Source organism: Malurus melanocephalus, unplaced genomic scaffold (assembly GCF_030028575.1).
Source record: "Malurus melanocephalus ecotype Western Australia unplaced genomic scaffold, MMel_1.1 scaffold_112, whole genome shotgun sequence".
Classification (NCBI taxonomy): Eukaryota; Metazoa; Chordata; class Aves; order Passeriformes; family Maluridae; genus Malurus; species Malurus melanocephalus.
Window position 1 is genome coordinate 1425212 of NW_026623344.1, and position 22325 is coordinate 1447536.

General features: G+C 39.4%; 1 protein-coding gene across 7 annotated transcripts in view; it reads left to right on the forward strand.

Moving 5' to 3' along the window:
* Positions 1-22325, forward strand: part of SOX5 (SRY-box transcription factor 5) — a 282661-nt gene that overhangs the window by 63986 nt on the left and 196350 nt on the right. For all 7 annotated transcript variants that reach the window (XM_057369514.1, XM_057369516.1, XM_057369515.1 and 4 more), the window contains exon 3: positions 4662-4872. In XM_057369514.1, the coding sequence (XP_057225497.1) occupies positions 4662-4872 (211 nt within the window). The remainder of the gene's footprint in view (positions 1-4661; positions 4873-22325) is intronic.

Consider the following 22325-nt stretch of genomic DNA (forward strand, 5'->3'; position numbering starts at 1 on the left):
CATACCATATGGTGGTAATTAACAGTTTCAGACTTAGTTTTGAGTTTTCTTCTGCTTCAATTCTTGGTTGGTTTGGGACAAAATTTTAATGTCACGGAAGTAGAATTTTCTATCTGAGTTTAATTGCAGACAGGAATAATGTGCATCTCTAGATGAGGAAGGAGAAGATGAGATCTATTTAGAGCACTAGGAGATATTTTGGAAATCTCACGGAGTACAACCTGTTTCTTTTCATTAAGCCTTTAAATGTTCCTCTGTAGTACTGAAATGGGCCTCCCTTGGACCCTGGAAACAGAAGAGAGACAGTTTGAAAGATACAGCTGGAATGAGGAGTTTCTTTTAACAGCAAAATGTTTGCACTTTTTATGAGAGCAAGGGTAACATTGTGTAATCTTTAAAAAAGATATTGCTCAGTGAGGACAAGTCCATTGTCCAGTGACATGACTTTTCCTGTCAATCACAAAGGTGACAAGGGGGCTAGATTAAGTAAAGCTTGCCCAAGATTAACAAAGGAAGATTATTGACCTCATCCTGAAAGGGCAGAAGCCTGTTTTATCATTAAACCGTGGAAGAGGTATTTCCTCCATACGTGGAAAGCTATTTGGCAATATCGAGGCAACTTTCTTGTAAATGAACAAGTCTCCCTGTGGATTCTAGCTTGCATCAGAAGCAGAAGACATCAAACGTGGGTYRGTCCCTTTTTTKGTTGCTGTTGTTGTGGGGGGAAAGAAGGGCCTAGACTGTTTGCTTCAGCAGGATCTGTGTAGTGCCTTTCTGAAGTGGGAAAAGCGAGAAGCAGCAGCCTCAGGTGTTGGTGAGTACGATCCCAGCTCGGAGCTGGAGGAAATGTTGGGCCAGCAAACATTAGCAGAGCAATTCGCAATGCAAATGAACAATAGAGCCCCATCCACCAAGCAGCTGCTGACTGCATAAAACTGTTACCAGGATTAACAGTGCCAGAGGCTGGAATGTAATCAAACTTGAACAGGTGAAATGGTTACACAGCTGACAGACACTGTTCTCCAGGAAAAGAGTGTTTGTCCATTGTTTTGGTGGCTGAGAGATAGGGCTTGTGTGTGGCTTGACTGACTTAATTTTAAAACATCAGTAGTAGATACTGATGTTCTTTAATGCCACTTTACCATGCTGATGCTTTTGTCTCAGTTAAACTGGAAAAAAAAAAGTCACATCTATGTGTCCTTTTTAAAAGGGAATCTGCTAAATCTCACTTCTTTGGAGGGAACTTCCCTCTCAGGGGATTAATTTTAAACTGTTGCTGACATATCTTTCTTGCCGTTAAGGATTTCTCTGAGTGTGTTCAGGGGGATAGTCAAACTCTTGTATGCAATATCAGAGGATTTTCTTTACTAGAAGTTTTTTAGCTTTATGCTGCCATTGACACAAGCAGGTTTTATGTGGTGGGAGTCTCCTTTCTTTTTATGTGCTAGAAGTAAAAATCCACATCTATTGAGAGCTTTTTCACTTCTCCCAGTAGCAGCATAAGAAAGAACAAAATAAGAGAGGGACATAAAGTGAAAGCCGAGGTAACTGTTGCACGTTTTGCATTGTTGTTGTGAATGACAGAATAAAAGGATCCTGGGCTCGTGGAAAGGCAGATTTTGGAGCTGGTATGCTGGCAGATACATGTTGAACTGTCATCAGCATCAGAAGCTGGGCTGTGCTCTCATCCACCGGTACGGCAAGGAGAGGATTCCTCTTGGATTGCAAATCACGCAATGGATGTGTGATTGCTACAGATCTTTCTGAATGAATAATTCACTGGTGTACTGTAATTTAGCCCACTGAGATGTGATTGCAGCTGTTCCCCTACTGTATATGTGTTTTGATTGAGTGTCTTAAACCCCACGAGTGTATAAATAGCCATGTATGTGATATGCAAACACTGCATACGTGCGCACCTAACCAGGGTGTTCTAAGGTTTGGGGATGGTTGCTCAATTGTATATTTTATTATATAATTTACCTTTAAAAAAATCAGTGTAGAACACTTCCCTTTCCTTTTTTATCCAGCTATGCAGTCTTCCTAACCGTGGTAGTACAAATGCTTTTAGCCGACACTGTAGTGGGAGGGTGTCTCTGTTATTAATGAATTTATCATTCCAAGACCTTTATAATATAAGATATTGCTCATGCCTGTTTTACAGGTAGGAAACTGAAATGCAGGGGAAAAATAAGGTGATCTTTTCCATGGTTTGGCAGTGCCTTTGAAAGAACTAGGAAYTGAGTATCCGGAGTCCTTTCATGATGCCTTACTCAGAGACTACTGCCTTGTCCTCTTCACAATTCCTTTTCCACAAAAAGTCAGGCAGAGAAATTTTAGTAGTTTTAAMAATACTTGTGAGTTTCATTTGAAAGCCAAGCAATTTGTGATTTTGAAAACCATCTTATATTACTTTACATAATCAATCCTTGTCTTCTTATGCTTCTTCTAACAAACTGGTTAGAAGAATATATTTGTACCTAAAAAGTCCACCTTGCATGCACCCAAAATGTACATGAAAACAGTCGTGGTGATGCCTGAGGTTTAGGGAGCTTTGATGAGTACTTTGTGTCTGTGCTCAATATGTGGCACAGAAGCRGGATTAAAACAAGGAACTAGTTCCTGGTAAAATGAGTTCCTATAATGTAACTGATGGCATAGGTAGATTTAAGAACTGTAAATAAAGATGATATTTGGCTTATCTGTCTCAAAGTGTGAATAAGAAAGCAGCTTTCAAGACAYTTCCTCTTTCGACCTTGCGTGTAGGAAAAAAATTTACCATTTGGTGATAATGGGTTTGAATTTTAGATAAAATCTGAGCTGATGCTGAAGTTAACCATTTTGCTTGTCTAGACTGGTGCTAAAGAAACAGTTTATTCTAGTCTGTATATGTGAAAAAAATTGCATTTGGCTTCAACTAAGTTTTGAAGTCTGGTGTTAGCAACTAGGAATTTTCCAAGTGCAGAACAAAAATGGAGGGAGTTGCAAGAAAAAAAAAAATAAAAGGAGCGTTTCTGTTGACTGGTGTCGGAAAATTTTTTAGGGCTTGGTCAAAAGCTCATTGACGTCAGTAGAAAGTCTCTCATTAACATCACTGGGTTTGGCTTTTGGGGCATATGATGGCCCAGATTGTAATCTCAGTTAAATCCGATTCTGTTAGGGAATTTATTCACTAGTATAACACATTCAAGCTGTTCAAAACTGTTTGCATTAAAAGTTTTCTTAACCATAGGTAATCTTTTTGCCACRACAGAGTAGCCTGTGAAAACAAACATTTTCTTTATTGCTTGTCTTCCATGTAGCTCCACTCAAATTTTATTGAGGTAGTTTTTAGCAATTTATGCTCTATTTTTAAAAATACAWTTTTTTTCTGAAATACTKTGGTTTRTTACAGCAGAGACATCAAAATTGCTCAAAAAATATAAAATTATAACACAAATCACTTAAAATAGTATGTGTGCATATATATTGGTATATGTAACACGTTCATGCCCTTTAAAATGAAAACAATTTAAAAATTATTAATGACTTCAACCAACTCTTTAACTCAAAACACAAGATGATCCAGTGACTTTTTTTAACAAATACTATTCATTAAAAATCAGGAGTACAGAAATGTAAGGTTATAGGATAGTGAAAAAAAAACCCTGGAAAATCAGATCAAAATAAAAACTATACATGTTTACAGCATTATATTTTATGCAGTGTATTACTCCGCAACCAGCTTTGGAGACATTGACCTAAGTTTTTCAGGTACAGATGGCATATGTTAGCAGAGGAAAAAATGGGTTTGGGAGATGTGTACAGAAGGGTAGAGTATAAGAGACATGAAAGGAGTAGCAATGTGTGCAGAGAATGTTGCTTTATGTTGGAGGAGGCGTGGAGGAGAAGGCTCTCACGTTAATGAAGGCAAGTTTGAAGATGCTGGAACCAGTTTTGCTTTCCATTAAAATTAATGAGTAGACCTCTGTGGACTCTCACGTGAGGAGGGTTGTGTGCATGTTCCAGGAAGTCACAGAGTTTTGCCATTGTGCTGCCAAGGAAAGTCATTAGGACCACCTTTGTGAAAAACACTGTTTCTACAARCAATGAAGGTTTGAGACAGAAGAGAATTAGAAAACAAAAAGCAATTGCTTCACCCTTTATAGATGGTAGAACAGCTTGAACTGTGAGTTAAAATATGTCATATGGTGAAGGACATTTAATTTTTTGGTTACTATTTCATTTCTTACAACAGCTAGCCATCAAGGCATTAAGTGCTTTATAAAGTCAGGAAATTAATGGTCCTTGTAAAAATTGAAGGTTTTTTTTTTAGAAAGAGAGCTGTAAAAGAACAAACAATTAAAGGTAATCAATACCATTGTTATTAGAAAACCTATGAGAACAACACTTCTTCTCAATTAGGGAAAAACTGTATTTTATGTTTCTCTCTTGCAAGCTGATCTTTGTTCACTCCAGCCTGTAATCTTGGTTTATGCTTTATGGATAGGCTTTGTTCTGGGTGTTTTTGAAGCATTGCATGCCTTTTTAAAGGTTTCAACAGAAGAACAAACAGCAATGAACTCAAAGAACAAAGGATTGTTCTTTCTTTCCGTCTTTTTTTTTTCCCCCTTCTTTGAGAAAAGAAAGGAAAGTTTCATCTTGTTTTTCTCCCCTTTCAGGAAGTTGATGGCAATAAAGTGATGTCTTCATTTGCCCCGCACAACTCATCTACCTCACCCTTGAAGGCAGAAGAAGGTGGGCGTCAGAGTGGAGAGTCCTTGTCCAGCACAGCCCTGGGAACCCCGGAGAGGCGCAAGGGGAGCCTCGCGGATGTCGTGGACACCCTGAAGCAAAGGAAAATGGAAGAGCTCATCAAAAACGAGCCAGAAGGTAAGGCCTGGGAAACTGGCCAAAATTTTCTGTGTTCTTTTCTCCAGATCCTTTGGATATGTATACTTTGTAATCTTGCTGTTTTCTGCTCTGCTTGCTTTTTCTTGCTAGAAGAATTAAAGATCTTACMGTTCTTGTCTGCATTAGAGGCAAATTCTATCAGTGTCCCATCATAGCTAATGATTTTAGCTTTTCCCAAAAAAGAGAGTCTAGTGGTCTTTATGTTACAGTTGCAACCTCCTCAATATGCCTTCAGTGAGCTAGTTTTAATTGCCTGGGAACACTGCTCCCTTCTTCCCATTTCTAGAGCTAAAAGAGGTATTATCAACAATATCAATATTTCTGTGAAATGATCTAGTGTTCGTGTCATTATTTGAAAGGTAAGAAGTTAAATTGGGAATTCATTAAAGCTTTTGTGTGGGACACATCATGCTTTATCTGTAGTGCAGGTGCTGTACAGACAGAGTCCATTATGTATGGCCAGCAAGTTTCAGCTTTGGCTTCTAGGTGTCATTTCTGGAGAACCGGTGTCTTTTTGAAACCTTCTCTCTGGTTAGTGGTGATGACACTTGTGCTCCATGGGATGAGACTAAGACCAAAGAGTAAGATTTTAAATTTTTGCCTGTTTGGGGCAGAGTCAAAGTCATGATTGGAAGATGAAGTTCTCATTATGCTCTCCATAGATATCTGCATGCGTATTTACGGCCGCCTTTTCGGGACACTGGCAGCCAATTGTGTGAACATACTTAGCCAGTTCCCTGGTGCACAGTAACGAGGCTCTGTTTTCATTTACACTCTCCTATCCTTTTGTGGAAATCTACTTCAAACATTTAAATCAGAGCTCTCARGGCCCACCTCAGTGCTGACACATGAAGTGACAGCACCTATGAGAAAATCTTAGGACAACCTGCATACTTGGAATGAAAGTATGGATGCAGACACAAACACACTGGCACATGCACGAGCATGACAGGATTGTAAATTAGGCTTTTCTTCACTGGAGCACACAGTAAGGGTCTGAGAAACAAATTCTTTGTCTAAGAATTTTTTTAATATTACTTACAGCTTTTTTTTTTTTTTTTTTTTTTTTTTTTTTTTTTTTTTTTTTTTTTTTTTTTTTTTTTTTTTTTTTTTTTTGCATTTACGTTGATGCAATGGTCAGTGCCATAACATACCTTGTGCCTTTGGATAGAAAAGATTGGTGGGGGAATGGGTGGGAAGGAGACCAGGCTTTTATCTGACAGAGAGGAAAGAACAGGGAGTTCTGGGCAGTGTATAAATACTCTGTTGAGTATGAGGTTGTACAAGCTGCACAGACTCCATTAAGGAAAGGCCACAGATAGACATGAGAATGGTTACAGAGCTTGTGCATTATCTCAGCTCTACTAAAATGAAAATATACAGTACAAACAAAAGATCTACAGCTTTGTGAAGAGATTGGGAGAGAGAGGAGGGGGAGCAACTGAATGTTGGGCTTTGCAAATGCATGCAACAAAAAATCTTTTCTTCCCTCTAGCCATTGTTCTATTGTCTTTCAAAGGCCATTAAATTGAACAGCAGGTTGTGATGAAAATTTCATTAAGCCCTAGTTAAATCATTATGAGGGTGCCATATTCATGTCTCTGCTTACTCCCCATCCAGGAAAAAAATGAATAGGAAAGAGTTGAGCTTTTTTTCCCTTTCTCCTTAAAAGCGAACTAACAAAAGTTCAGAAGTTAGAAGAGAATGGGAAATGGGACATGAAACAAAAGGAGGCCAGAGAGGTGAGCTGGYTAGGAAGAAAATTAGACTTGCATAAGAGCATTGAAGGGTGGTGAGGGACAAATACATCATTTTGACAAGCCTCCCTCCCCCTTCCCTTCAGCCAACATGATTGTTTTTAGAGTGGCTAATTAAAAAATATATATTTCTGGGTGCAGATGGCAAGACTGTTCTTAGAGGTCCTCTACAAATATGAGTCTTTTTCCCTAAATGAGTTATATACTGATGCAACATAGCGTCTTCTCTGTTTGAACCCCAGCAGAAAATTATTGTCATGTCTTCTTCATATAGTGCTAAAGTAAAATTGTCAGTCATCACTGGTTGCTAGTCAGGTAATTAGCATATTAATGAATTTCCCCRTGAATAAGATGTTACAAGTGGGAATCTTTGATAGTACATGTAGGTAAAAATGCAGCAATTTGTGATAACTGTGTATTTCAGTAATGATTTTTAGTCTTGCTAGTTTGTAGAGCTTTGTGGGATGAAGATCAAGAATCTTGGTTAAGCTTTGCTACGTTATGTCAACAAGAATAATATAATACTTTATTTCCCTTTGGGAAGAAGGGAAACATTTGCACCAGTAGTTGAGGTTTAATTAAATCAATTTCCTGTGAATCTTTCGAAGACCAGATATGAGCCAGATTCCCATTTCTCTATGTACTCAAAAGTTTATATATTATTTAACTTGTACAATGGGCCRTGTTTGCTCTCTTTTTATTGTTTGAAATAGTCTCCTGAATTACTGTGGGAAACATGCTTTTGAAGTATTCTTTCAAATGGTCTGTTTCTTCAAAAACAGAAAAAAGGGAAGGGCTGGGTAGGYAACTTTAGGTCTCAATTCAAATCTCATATCAGTCAGGGAAAAGGCTTCACTTATCTGAAATGAGCTTTAAGGACAAGTGAGATATTCCAAAATATTGATAACAGGCTTGACTGTTTCTAAGAAACTTTACTGATACAGGATAAACAGTTCTCTTAAATTAAGTTAGTTAGAAAGTAAAAGTTAAAATTAGTAAATTTTGTCAGTAAAGGACCAGAATTTTTGCAATTTAAACATTCTGCTCAGAGTGCACCAATGCACACGTACATTTGCACGTATGTACTCACATGAGCTGACAAGGGAAGCATCACTCTTCATATAAACAGTTTTCATGTAGATTTGTTGTATTTACACCTTTGGTTAATGTGCCCTGTAGGAGCCCATGCTACCTACTTTCCCAAATGCTTGTCACTTCCTTTTCCTCCTTGGATATGAGTATGGGKTTTTTTTTGTTTTGTTTTTATAGGGGTTTATACTTAGCCATAAAGCTCCATGCTCTTTTTCTTTTCCCCTTAATCTTGCCATTTTCATCCTGCTGTATGAAAGTATGTGATTGACAATGAGTCATGCTGACACAGAGACATAAAATRTTTCAGTGAATCTAAAACTTGTGGAATTTTACTCATTACTAATACAGTGCTCATTTTTCTTCTCTCAAATTCTGTGGAAAATCCTTATATGCAGCTTTAGTATTAGGCCCCCAAAGGCATAAACCTATTACTGAAGTCACACAATGTTATTTTACATGAAACATTCTGTCCTTTCTAACTTGAGCTTCAGAAGAGGAGTCAGTCCCCTTTTATTCCTGGTATACAATAATGAAGATAATGGAGTGGGTTTGGAGAAGCCTTATACACTGTGACAGACCTCAAGCCCTTGCCCTGAGGGTCGTCTGCCGACCATGGGATTCCTTTTGCAGCTAAAATCATTAGGAGAATGAGATACAGGCATGTTTTTCTTCTGTTTTCTTCAGGCATCAGAGGATGGCAGAGACTCTCTGTCTGTCTGTTCTCCTCATTTGTAGAAATGAAATGGAAATCTCTTTGAAGTCACTGAGCTTGACACAAGTTTGTGAAAGAAAAGACCAAAGCAACCACTTAGCTTTTCCTTGCACTATTAATGGGATTGGATGGCTGTATTTTAATTTATGGCCTGTGCTTGTGGAAAATTAAATCTCTGAAATCTCTGTAGCCTTTCCCCTAAACGTATGGCTTGGCTTCTGGAAAAGAAACAGGCAAACAAATAAATTCCCTCCTATTTTTAGAATAAGCTGGAGTACTCTCTGGCTCTTTATGTCTCCTGACTTTTAATTAAGGATCAGTCTTCTTTTTTCATTTTGGCAGTATGTATTTGTAACAGGTTATGTATCTGTTTGTCTTTAAAACATTCGTAGTGGGTCTTTTGAGGCCAAGTCTGTGTTATTGTGTAGAATTTGTAGGAATTCCATGTAAAGCAGGATCATATGAACATCACCTTGATCACAGAGGCCGAGCATATGAGCATGTATGGGTACAGTCATTTATCTGCATGGCTCATTCTTCCTTGGTAAGGACCTCTGAAGCTCCATTCCCTTTGTCTGTTTAAACAAATATTTTGAATTTTCTATAAAGACATATACACAGATATACATACATACACATGTACATATATATATATATAATGTGTTATATATGTTTAGACATAAATATATATAAACACACACACAAATTGTTCATTCATTGTGTTTCATATTTTTCCTTCTTCCAAATTTTGATATAAGTCCTTAGGTCTTCAGAGGGGGAGCAATTGATCTCAGCTGATTAGATAGAAGGGAATATGTATGTTTGCAGAGCTTTAACAGGCAAYGTGAGTACTAGAGCTTCATGTATTATAGTAGGCAGCAATACTATAAGTAATTACTTGTCGGGAAAAAAGGGATGAGAAGAGCCTCTTGGGCATGATTTTTGTCTTCTGAACATCCCCCAAAGGCTATTTGTATTTGATGTTTAAGTTTACATTATAAATCACAACACCTGTTAATGTGGTAATTTAAATTACTGTTGTTTAAGCAGTTCTGTAGTCTATAAAAGTGAGGCATACTGAATTCTGGCTCTGTAGCTGAAATAAGATACCAGAGTATCTCCTAATATCAAACTTTTAATCAGCAAATCTTGTAAAAAAATCAAGATGTATCCCTCTTTTTAAGCCAAAAATTCCAAAGCAAGCTGTTCATGGGCACAAGAAGGGTGGCCTTTGAAATGCAGTCTCTTGTTTTTAAATCACATCTGATGTGATGGGAAGAAATGAAATGCACAGATTCGGGAAAGGCCTAAGGATACTGTAATTGGTTGGGGTTTGAAATTCTTTTATTTGGTTCTTCACTGTCCCTTTGACAGAGTACATGTTGAAGAGGCTTTGTAATGCTTTTCCACTGAAGGACAAACAAGGGTACKTTGCAGCTGAGTACTTTCAAGTTTTGTTCGTACACTCCTGCTGCTGTGGACGGGTCCTTCAGGTGCCTCGTGGTTCCATGTTCACCTCTGCAGTCTGTCACCAGAAAATGTGTCTTTTCTTGTAGAGCAGGCCAGCATCAAACTTCCATGCACTTCTTTCAAAGACTCTGCCATATGGAAATATGCCTTCGTATACTGCTGATACAAATAAAAAATAATTAAAACATTTGAAMGATTAAGTTTGTGAAATAGGCCTGTGTGAAGAGAAGGCCTTGTTAAATACTGTAGCTTAAACCTTTATTAACAAGTGCTTTAACTCTAGAACAGAGGTAGCCTAGTTTGAAGCCTTGCCAGCTCTGACTTGCTCAAAGTGAAGTTTATTCATTTGTTGCCTTCAGTTTTTAAGTATTTTCCTTCCCAACAGTTTAGCCTGATAGTCACAGTTTATTTCAATGGATGTTTTCAAAATTTGCTTAGATTTCCTTCCAGCTCTCTCTTCTTACATCCTCAAAGGTTTTTAGCTTTTGGATTTTTCTTTTTCCTTTTGATAAAGGCATCTGAGGTGCTGATACAGCATCTTGAATATAGAAGAAAGCATTATGGTCAAGTGAGATACAGGAAACTTGTGCTTTTGGAGAGAAGATGCAGTCCTTCTCCCCCTCCCTGATTCAGAAGGAAAGTCTTCTCTGATGAATCTCTACAATTAAAACTTCTTTCTAGGTTATGTTCACTCTAATATTGAACAGGCAGGAGCAAAAGAAAAATGCTTTATCTTTTCACTTCCCATCTTTAACAAACACAACATATAAGGGATTCAACAAGGCAAAAATAATTATTTGGGCTCCTTTCTGCCCCTAAATCCTCAGGTAGCCAGACTCCTCACTCGCTATGATTCATTTCAGTAGGAGTTTTCAAAACTTGCTGTCACTTTTGCCCCCACATCATTTTGCTGTCCCTGCTTCCCCTGTTGTAATCCACCTAGATCTGTTTGCAGTTTGCCTTTGTTTTTTGTGCGCTCTCTCTCTTTTTAATTTTTTATTATTATTATTTTATTTTCATTTCCCCCTCCCCTGGAAAAGCCATTAGCTTTCTGACCTTCACTTCAGTCCTTGGATAACTGCTGGAGAAACCTCTGCCCCAGACTGGAATACCCAGATGTACGTGGGGGASTTTGCCAGCTCTTTCTGTGTGCTCGTGTGCCGCAGCTTTCGAGGATGTCATTTATTCAAGAGTGAAGAGCGAGCCACCTGTTTCTCGGGCCTCTTGTCCCTCATATTAAAGGTTCAAGCCCTTGCTGAATAGTAACATCTTAATCTGGGCAACATACACACCATTTAGCCGAAACCTATTTGTCGAGCCAGCAGGATTTGTGGGATTTTTTTTCCCCCTTTCTCTTACCCCTGAGGCGCTTGTCACGACCGTGCATATTAAAATTAATCAGACCTCCCAGGCTTGTGTGACTGTGTGGTTTAACATGAAGAAGTGGATATCAAGCATTTGCCCTAATTAAATAGGCCTGCTCGGTTTTGTTCTAGTGGGTGCTTGGTCTTGTTTTTAATAAGAGCTGCTTACGGAGGAGGCACGGCCAGCTCTAGAGTTAGTGGAGAGCTCACTTCAAAGTTTTCCCCACCACCTGCGCCCGGGATGCTGAGACCTGAAGGGCTCCCTGCGTTCTTTCTTAACAGCACAATTTGTGGGGAGAGAGCGGAGGGGGAAGGGGGAAACGCGGCCAAAGGAGTGAGAGAGCGATGCGGGAAGGAGAGCGAGGAGCTGGGACGAGCATGTGGATTGGCTTTTTGAAGTTGATTAAGATGACCTGTCATCCTGTCTGATTAGCTTTAGATCTCMGTCTGTGCCATGAGCTATTCACAAGGCTGTCTTGTGTCTTCTGTTTACCAGAAGCAAGGGAAAGCCTCTAGTATGGCAAGGAGCAACATTTGCAGCAACTCCCACTTGCTTGTTTAGCTAATGAAATAGCCTTGTAAAAACACTCTTAAGTTTGAAGCTGCTGCATACTTTTATTAGAGACATGTCTGTTTAACGTTAGTATTTTTAAGGTGGTTTGAGGGTTGCCAGCTTTGCACAACCATATAAATCTCCTGCATTGTACATAARCCGTACTGGGAAGGTAGAATTCCTTTTAGCATCTTTTCTTCTCACACATTTTAATTGTATTGTGGTTTCTGTATTGTCTCAGGACAATATGCTATATGTTTATGATTTCTGTAACATATGTATTCAAAAAGTGCTCAAAAACCAAATAAAGGCAAGTTGGGGGGAATTCTCCACCCTGAGCACCCTAAAACCTGTTAAACAGTAATTAAGGACTGATAGCATTTAATAATTCAACAAGTTAATTTTAGCCAAAAAATAGTAGAAAATTTGGAACAGTCAACATTTTTAGACAAAATGTTTCATTGGAAATTATATTTTTTGTTTTTAAATGTTTAAGATGATTAATCTGAAAGAGAAATGAAAACATTTCAATTAGGATCAAATAAAACACTTTGGGTCAGGTGGAAACAGCTTTTCCCCTGGCTTGGTTTGGCAGCTGAAATGAAAAAATGCAAACCAGTCAAACAAAAATGAGTTGCAAAACCTGGTGAGGTTTTGGGGGTGGTTTTGTATCTAATGACCTGAGAAGGACAAATGAACAGTTATTATAAAGATACTTAAATATATCTGAATGTTACACACTGTGGTTTTGAGGGCAATCTGTAGAATTAGTCAGAAGAGCTTTCAAAATTTGATTTCCTACAAACGTGCAAATTTCTGTGCGTTCTGAAGCCTCAAGTCGGCAGAATTTTGCAGCAMCTAGGGCATTTTCTTTTTGAGCAGATCTTGGAAGTTTACATTCTACATACATTAGATGTACTTGGCCTGTCTTTGCAGTGAAAACCTTGGAGTCTGTGCTAGAGGGACTAGAAATCTGCAGCTGGTACACCCCAGAATTTTACTTTGTTTTCTATTAAAATTCTTGCAGTCCAGTACACAAGCAAAAAGAAAAGCTTTATTTATTCATTTCCATAACAGTTAAAAGTGCTGAAGTAAAATCCAGGATGACAGTCCATTGATTTAAAAGTTATTGTACATCCATGCACTAACTCATTGCCATCTTTCTCTTTCTCTGCCAGTATTATTATTCCTATTTTATTTTTAATTTCAAACCTTGGCACAACCCAAATGTAAAGAACATATTGACACTGCCAAGCATCTGTCTGGTGCTTGACAGCATCATAGAAACCCTTCCACTGTTTCCTCTGGGTTGCTATTGGTTATTAAACAACACAATGCAAACGGTGCAGTGTGGGTGTATGTGAAAAGGAAAGAAAGGTTGAGATGGGGGGAAGGAGCCTTGCACGAGTAAATATGTCTTTCATCATATCTTTTGTTTGGTCTGTTTGCTCTGTGCTATTCAGTAGTCAATAGAAGTTGTTTGATGGTTCTGCAAAAGGGTAAGAAACCTTTTCTTAAACTTCTATTCTCCTGCTTTTGTCTCAGTCCGTAAAGTTTTCTGCTTTTGTATTTCTTGCCCCACTTCATTGTCACCTGTGTGTTGTTGAAGGATATTTGTCGCTGCTGTTGGGCTGATGGGAGGTAAGCTGATACTTAAGAAACGCTCCTCATTGAGGAGCTTTCTTGCACAGGTGAAGTGGACTTTAGAGAGCTTGTGAAAGGTTTGCTGCGCTGGTCTTTGGGGCAATAGAGCTCTTTCAAGCTTGTATTTTAATTTATTTATTTAGCCAGAGGATGAAAGTGAAAAGTGAATGAAGAGAAAAATCAGGCTGTGCTTTCTGCTGAAGAATGAATGCCCTGTTAGCACTTGTGTGACTCGGTAAGGTTCTCTGAGATATTTAGCCTTGATTTAATTCGTATTTAAGATCTCTCCTCCCAGCACATTAATATAATGTCAATGTAGAATGCATTGCATGGTGTAATTACTGGAGAGAGCAGTAGTTGGGAAAACAGACGGTAATTGAACACATGGCTGTTTATTACAACAGGACAGTGCTCCTACGCTGGTATTTAGGGCATTAATAGGGAAGAATTGATTTGTTGTTTTAAGATGAATTCAATCACTGTTGCTTAGGCCTTTGTTTGTTCAGGCCGAGTTATGCTTTGTTTGTGTTATGTGCCCAAGAGGTTTACACACCACAGCGTGGCATTAGTCATGCAGAGGGCTTGGGAGCAGAGAGCCATTTAAATGAACAAAGGACATTTTTCTTTTTGGCTCTGTTTATCTTCCTCTCCAGTTTTGTTACCCTCTAATCTATCTCCATCTCTCTCCCCCTCCTCCCCCTTCTTTCCCACCCCAAACATTTCTGATCAATGCAAAGGTCCTCCTGCTCTCTTCCTTCCCCCTCCTTCTTATTCTCCCTCCTGGAGACAAATGGAGCTGTGACTGACAGGTGGCAACACGGGGTTGTGGCATRGGGTAAAAGGTGTAAATAGAAGTGGTGGCTCCCAAGGTTTGGCAAGGAAGAGCTGGGGTTGGGGGCTGGGGGCAGCAAGGATGGGTTCCAAAGTGAGTGGAGGGGAATGACCTGCACCCTGCATGTCTCCACTCCCAGGGGGGTTGGATGAGGGAACATGCCCACCTTTTGTGGGTCCTGCTGGCTTCCTGCTCTGGGTGAACCCCATGCAGGGCACATCCTGGGACTGAATGAGCATCCTGCCCTCTTCTCCTCACTGATGCAGGTCAGATGGAGGAAGAGAAAACCATCTGACTGAAGTGGAATTCCTGGTCTCCCTCTTGTGAGCAGCACAGTTAATATTTTAGGCTTATTGTGCTTGTGAGGAATCTTGTCTTGATTTATTTCTGAGTGTGGGAGAGTTAATGGACACTCCAGGGTGGTGTGGGCCAAATTCTGCTCTCAGATGCAAGTTCATCACTCCCACTGAATACGCAAGAGCTTTAGGAAGGCAACATTTGACCCAATACAGGATTTGTAAAGAACCCAATGTGACTTGTTTTTTTTATCCCTCTAGAGACAGGGATTAGGCCTGTTCCTAGAAGGAGCAGTATTAAAAGAACTGAAAGGTAACACCAACAACAAAGTCTGTGCAGTCATTATTGGTAGAAACTTCCATTTCCTAGATGGTAAGATACTTGTATCTAAGTACAATAGTGCAGGATGAATTAACCCTCAGACTTGCCTGTTATGTGCAAGGAACCTCCATTGTTCATCTGAGCCTTTGTGCTGTAGTCAATTAAATTATTGAATCTGAAAATAAATAATAGACACACTGCAGAATAAATCTATGGATGTGAAGTCCAGCAGTGACTGTTGGTTGTGTATGGGACATGCTACTTGACTAAAATTTACCAATTTTTTCTGAATATCTAGGAACTGCAGTTGCAAAGGCCAGTCCATATGCCCAAGRGAAAATACCATTGCTACCTCAGAAAACTGTCCAAACAATTATTGTATTGCACTTCCAATAAACAAGAATGATTACAGCCAACTATTTAAGAACCTCAAAGTTACAACTGATGTCCAAGTGCTTTATCAGAAAGCAAAGTGTCTCTCCTGACTTGGAAGTGGTTACCAAGTGTCCTGTTTTTCCAGGACAGTTTGGAATGTTGCATTAGTGTTGTACTGTAGATTAGCCCACACAATCTTCAGGTAAATACTCCAGAGACAAAAGATCACATGGAAGAAGAATGCTTTTTTTTTATGTACCCTGATGCTTTTATGCTGAAGTTTTTTTTTTCTTTTTCTGTTTTGCCCACAACACATATCCCGTTTCAGTAACTGAGCATCCTGTCTCCCACAGAGTCAGGCACCAGGAAAAAAAAAAAAAAAGAAACAGCAAATAACAACTAATCAGAAAAATGGTTTCGACTGTAGTCATTACTGTGTATTCATTTGATCCTGTAGAATTGCTGGCTTGTTGTGAAGGGTAAAGCATGTTAATGTATTTTTGCTGAGATATCTATATACATGACTTAAATAAAGCCACGTATTTCCAAATAGTTCTATTTCCTTGTATGCAAAATTAATATATGAAGATGAAACTAGAAGACAGCAGGCTCTTGGTAATGATTGTCAGCTGCAACAATTCTGGAATCCACACTGAGCTCATGTACAGCCTTAATCAGCAATGCTGTTTAACTAAATATGGAGACATTTCACTAAAGATTATTTTATTTTAAGTCTTTTTTTTATGCATTTCCTCTTGCTGTGTCATCTAATTGATTCATGGCTCCTGTGAAGCTTTGGGGTATGGGATGTATATCAAGACAGAGTGCATTCTTCTCTTGCTAGTTTGGCCAAGTCAATCCTCTCTGAATTCTGATGAATTAGGAAGCTTTCATTGGTAATCATTCTGTAACTAAACATAAAATTGTTAGATGAGTAATATACATGACATAGGGGTTTAGGCTATACATTGTTCTTTCTGCTGAAAAACAAATGCAGTCTTTTTGAGACACTTACAKGGCTTTTTATTAATATTATTTTATTCCTAGACAGGTTATTGGATGGGGGAACASAGTGGATGCTACACAGTATGCATGACCCAGTATTTTAAAGTAGTGGGGCTCACAAAGACAAAGTAATGAGAGGTGCTTTCTTACATTGCCAGACTGCAAAATTTTCCTAATTTTTCTGTGTAAACTCATTCTGTTGGTTGTTGCTTTCATTGTGGCCTTATGCCATAAATATAGCATGGAGCAAACTGCCATTAAAGTGCTGGAGAGGGAGAGTGTTCAGCTGCCAGTTCCATTTCATCCTTGGTTTCTCGCAAGTTGGTGCTAACAATTGATCTGCTTATATTGGACATTGTAAATGTTCACCAGAAATGAGACTGCAGCTACCAACCACCACRCTGCTGAGTGTTTTCAGGAGCACACAAGATACACTATGGCTGTTTTTAACTCCTCTGCTTCAGCTCTGTTAGCAGACAAGTCCCTGCAGACATAAAGGCAGGTGAAAAAGCATCAAGAGGAGAAGAATAGAGATGCCTGCTGCATTTGCATAAACAGAAAACATTGTCAGAAAATGGAACGGGGAGACAATAATGTTAAGCTTTTCAGTATCAGGAGGTTAAAAGTTGTCCTCTAGCATTTTTCAGATCTTACCTTCTCCCTTAGAATCCACCTTTGCAATCTGGTTAATCTTGGGATCGAGGAAATACTAGTGGGGATTTGTTTGTTTGATCCTTCTTTTTTTCTTTCCTTTTTTTGGAAAATCTTGTTCCTACTTGGAGAGGGCACTGGGATTGTTTAGGCAATGCCAGGTAGCTTTCCTCCCAGGCTGAATGCAGTCCATAAAGCTGTCAGTTCTTTAGCTTAATACTGGGTCTTAGTGTATTAATTCAAGGCTTTCAGTGATCTAGGACACAACATGTGCCAGGAGTGGGAACTAAAATTAGAGGCAGACTTTTGGCTGTGAGAGCTGCTTGAGGCTACTTGGGGTGAAAGAGGAGGGAAGAGACCTGACGTCAGTCCCAGCCCAAGGACTGTGAGATGTCCAAAGCGTTCCCCAAAACCAGGTGCAGGTTTTTCTGTAACACACACAGTGGTTAATGACTCTTCCTTTTTTTGTCTTACCCCACTCACTGAAACAGCACTCAGTGGTTCATTTCACATTCCAAATCCATGTTGGAAGCTGCCTTAGGTCACTTGTTAAACCAAGAACTGGACTTTGCTGTTCTGGGATTGTGATTCCTATACCCTCCCTCTTCCCACCTATCCCCCTCCTCCCAAAAAAAAGAAACCTTAAATAGTAGCTAATCTTCTRTAAAATGTGGCTAAAAAAAGTAAGAACATTGTGAAATGTGAAACAGARTGAAATCCTTATGAAGGATTCTAAGTTCTCATTCATAGAAAGCAACTCCTGATGGTGTAAAAAAAAGACGAGGCGAAATAGGGCTGAGCGACAGGAAAATTGTTTCTTCCTCCTTCACTTCAATGRATGTATTTTATTATGTAAAATTTTATGCTCTTGGCTGTATGCAAGAATCATTTCCCTGTAATTTTTTTTATATATCATAATTCTGTTAAGRACTGTGAATGAGGAATAATTAGGCATTATTGTTTGGTTATGTAGATTCTCTTGTGATTTTTTTCTTGTTTACTTCATTTAAACTGTCGATACTTTTCTTGCCACGTAGAAATAATGATTGTGTTACTTCATGAATATGAGATTACAGGGACCTTGTTTTAAATTGCTGTGGCACTTGTTCCTCCTCTGTGATTATTTCAGGCTATCTGAAACATATTCTTTCTTTTTGAATAGGGAAATGCTCAGAAGCACAAGTTCATAGACATTTCATCTTTACTAAAACATCTTCAGTCTTTACCTTATCCTGGCTTGTCTCTTTCTAATAAAGTGAAGGCTGCACTTTGGCACTGCTGTGGGATTCACAGAAACATAAGAGGGGGGCCTGATTTAAATGAGATATGTAGAGATCATTCTGCAGCATGAAAATTTTGCCTTATATTCAAACAAAGATAGATTTGTAAGTTTTTATTGTTAGGGAAAAAAAACCCTTCTCCTCTGAAATCTGCGCAGTGAATCTAAACTCTGATATTTTGCTCCTATTCATGTACAGCACTTTCTTTGATGACTGCTGGAGTTCTGATCTCACAGGGAGAGGAGAATATTGGAGTTGAGATTTCTTGAACCGAGCTTAGGGGATAATATTGTGTTTAGTTTGTTTCACTAGATGCAAGCTAATCAGAGAATAATTAACAGTCAAAATGCCAAGGTCCTTGTTCATGTAAAGGATCTGGTATTGAAGTCCTCAATAAAGTAACACTCACATTGAATTCAATGAGACTTTAAACTGAACAAATGCTTCAGGATTTGTCCYCAGCTTTTTTCTCCCTGTCAGTTTTTAATGAGCATCCCATAAAAGTGTTTAACAATTGTACTGTACTTTGATTTTTCAAGGTTTGGGAGAAAATTGGTTTCTCAGGTTGAGAAAAAAATGTTGAAACAAAAAAAGCACATTTTCCCATCATGTTGTCTAACATACTGTAAGCAGATTAAAAACCTCACACTTTCTGATAGTTATGGATGTTATAGAGAGTATTGTAGAGAAAACACTGCTGATAGATTAAGGTATTTTAGACTTCATCCTAAATTCTTGGGGTTGAGATGAAATTTACACAGCAAGGCAGTTACCGATGCAAGTTGTTTGTTTGTTTTATAAATGAAAGRGGAAAAACACCACTGCTAAGATCACCATGTAGAGAGGATGGTGTTTGAATCCCATGGTTTTGTGTCAGGGGAAGTAGCCTGGTGTATYTGGATTCATCCTTTGCCTTGCTTTCCGCGGTTGTCACTGAGAGCTCCCAGGCTGAGACAGATGGCTGCTGGTTTAGTTGTGTGCGTGGGAGACAGGAACTTCCACATGTGATTTTTTACCATTTGGTAGTAATTAGTTTGTTGTATAAATTAACATTAACTGAACCATTCTTCAGGCATTGTTTGTAATTATCTTCTTTGAGCCTCTGAGTTGTGTAAAGAAATAAAAAGCGGGGAAGAAACTGCTTCTTATTTTGTGCAGGGAAAGGACTCTATCATTAAGCAGAACAGAGCAGCAATTATCATTGCATGCCCAGTAGACTGAAAACTTTGAAAAAGCCCTTTATAAAGCGAGATTTTTTTTTTTTTTCCCCGGGAAATATTAATGGAAATTAATGATTTAGATGTGCAGATAGGCTTTATGAAATTTGTAAGAATAAAGTATGGATATAAGCAAGGGTAATCGGGTCTTCCTGACATCATCATTATTACTGCTAGTACAAATACCWCTGCTGATACTTTGATGTGTGTTTATATGGAGTAGAGGGTTTATTTATTTTTAAAAATATATGTTCTCTCAATATTATTACATTCCCCCCCCCTCTTCCCCATTTTTGAAACATTTCCTGGTTTATTTGTGGTAGGCAGTAAGGATCTTGTGCTGCATATTGGGTGATAAACTATCGTTAGTGCTGGTTTTCTCTGGGGATTTCTGTCATTTCCAGCAACCAGCCAAATTGGAATTGTCAGGAGAACAGCCTCTCGCATGTTCCTTGGCACTTCTGCTTCCAGACTTGGCCAGAATCCAGACATGCAGAGGTTCATGGACATGAAAAATAACAGGGAAAATGCCCTCTGGTAGTAGCCCAATATTTTAGGAACGTATTGGGAATCTCCAGGTTCATTTGCTGGAAAAGTTCAATGCTTCAGCMAGTAAGGAAGTTTTATATCTCATATACTGAAGTTTTTCCTTTCCTACCCAGAAGTAGTTGAGAACTGGTGTTGGTTTCTGCCTTTTAATAGAGGTCTCCTACCCTGGATTCAAAACTGGCAAAATGGGCAATSTGGCCCTGTGCATTAAATCCCCTCACACATAGACTGGATTGCAGTAATAAAACTCAGGTACACTTCATCACAAGGCACTCTCCAGCTCCATTAAAATTAGTTTAGTGGCCAAAGTGTGCCCTCCAGAGAAAGGTTTATGTGCCTTGGGTTTAAAATTGTCCTGGTACTTTTTCGTGAAGGAAAATGAAGGCAGTTTTACACCCAGACTTGAAATTTGTCTAGGCAAATTGGTGTTGATGGTGGTTTTACTTCAGTTTGTTGCATATAGGGCTCACACACAAGAGGTGAGTTTTGGTCTTCTTTCTTCTCTCAGAATTGCTATTAATATTTGCATTTGTCCATATAAATAGTTTTGTCTGGACAATAAATGCTAAAGGAGGACTTGAAATTCAGAAATAAGTAAATAAATGCAGCTTAGTTAAGAATTGTTATGTTTTTCTTGGCACGGTGGTTTAGCCTATATGAGGCTTTGTGCTGTTTGGAGAAGAGGAAGGTGGGAGGGAGTGTGTAGGATCTTTGGTGGCTGGAAATGTAAAGAGAATACAAGCTGAGTACGCTGAAACCTGCAGCAAAGAGGCAGCTACCATGGATGGCTGCTTTCTGCCAATGGTTAATGCTGTAACCCAATTTGATATCAATGAATCAAACATTCTCTGAACCATTCTATTGAACATTTTTTTTCCGTCTTCAACTGCAAAACCTGAAGGTGCCTACCATGCTTTGATATTGGTGTGACAGYGTGGTGGATGGGTTTGCAGTCAGCTGAAGTGAGCAGGTGAGCTTTTCAGTTCACTGTCATCCTGCTGAGGGGCTGTGTGGCACCAAGGAAGAGCTGAAGGCTTTGTTGTATGAACTGTACAGCTACAGCATCATTGTACCAACTCTAGGGCTGGGGTTCTTTTGTCCCTGRAGGAATACAGGGAGAAAAGATCAGTCCTGTGGCTAAAAGCACAGAGCAGACTCAGRAAACACAATTTCTTCTGGGTTTTGTTCTGCACGGTGTTTTTTCAGAGATTTGCCACATTTAATTTTCTGTGTCCTTTCTTTGGTTTTGAAATGTGGTTGATCGTGATAGTAGCTGTGTTCTTCTGCATGGTGGWGAAGTTTAATTACTGCTTGGGAGACACAGCCCGACAGTGGTCCTGCTTTCCAGGAAGGAACTGGATGTAGATCTGGGGAAGCAAGTTCCCTGGATGTACTTGCCTCTTACAACTCAGCCCTATTTGTACAACCAGAAATAAGAGTTGAGTTGGGAGTTGAGTTTGGGAGCAGGTTGAGTTTGGGAGCCTTTGACCTGGAATCAGTAGCAGAGCTCACTTTTCCCTCAATGGAAATGCTGCAAGTGGAGCAGATGCAGAGTCAGGCCCGTCGGGTTCTTGTACCGTGGGAAGTTGGCACGGTGGCCTTGTGTGGTAGTTACAGTACTCGGAAAAGATGTGGTTTCCATAGATTGTCCTCAATTCTCCCTTCTTGGACCAGACAGTTCTCCTTGCTGGATCTCTTGCAGCTCCAGGCYAGAGCAAAGGGCTGTGCTGGAACATCCAGCTGTGGTTCTGGGGACATGCAGCCCTCACGACGCAGGACACCRTGCAGGATGATAGCCTGAGAAGCAGAGATAAAATCAGCCCCTCCCTGCCTGTCACATAAAAAAAAAATTGCTGTTTCACACGCTTTTTCTTACACGTCTTGTAGAATTTATTTATTTATTTTGTGGACATGCAAGTTATGAGCTGTGGCATGGCAAGAAGGTGAGGAATTTTTTGTTTTGTTTTTAGTTTGGGGAAGGAGCGGGTGGGAGGGAGCGTGTGGGAGCTCCAGCGACTTGGAGCTCAAAGAGAATGCATTAATTAACCCAGGAGAATCRCTGGGATGCAGGAGTGAGGAACCGCAGCTTTAAACTCAGTGATCTTTATCCAGTGCCGGGTTTGGGTCACAGACCTTGGATAAGAGAAGGGGGAAGAAGGGTGAGCAGGAGGGTGGGCACAATGGGAACCAGATGTTCCAAGCTGGCRGGGGTTGGCCTCTCTGTTATTGTGTGACAAGCCACCGATCTCCTCTGCATCCCAGCCTTCAGAAGTGTGTCATTCTTCTCTGGGCTCCTTCTGTCCCGAGCTTGGG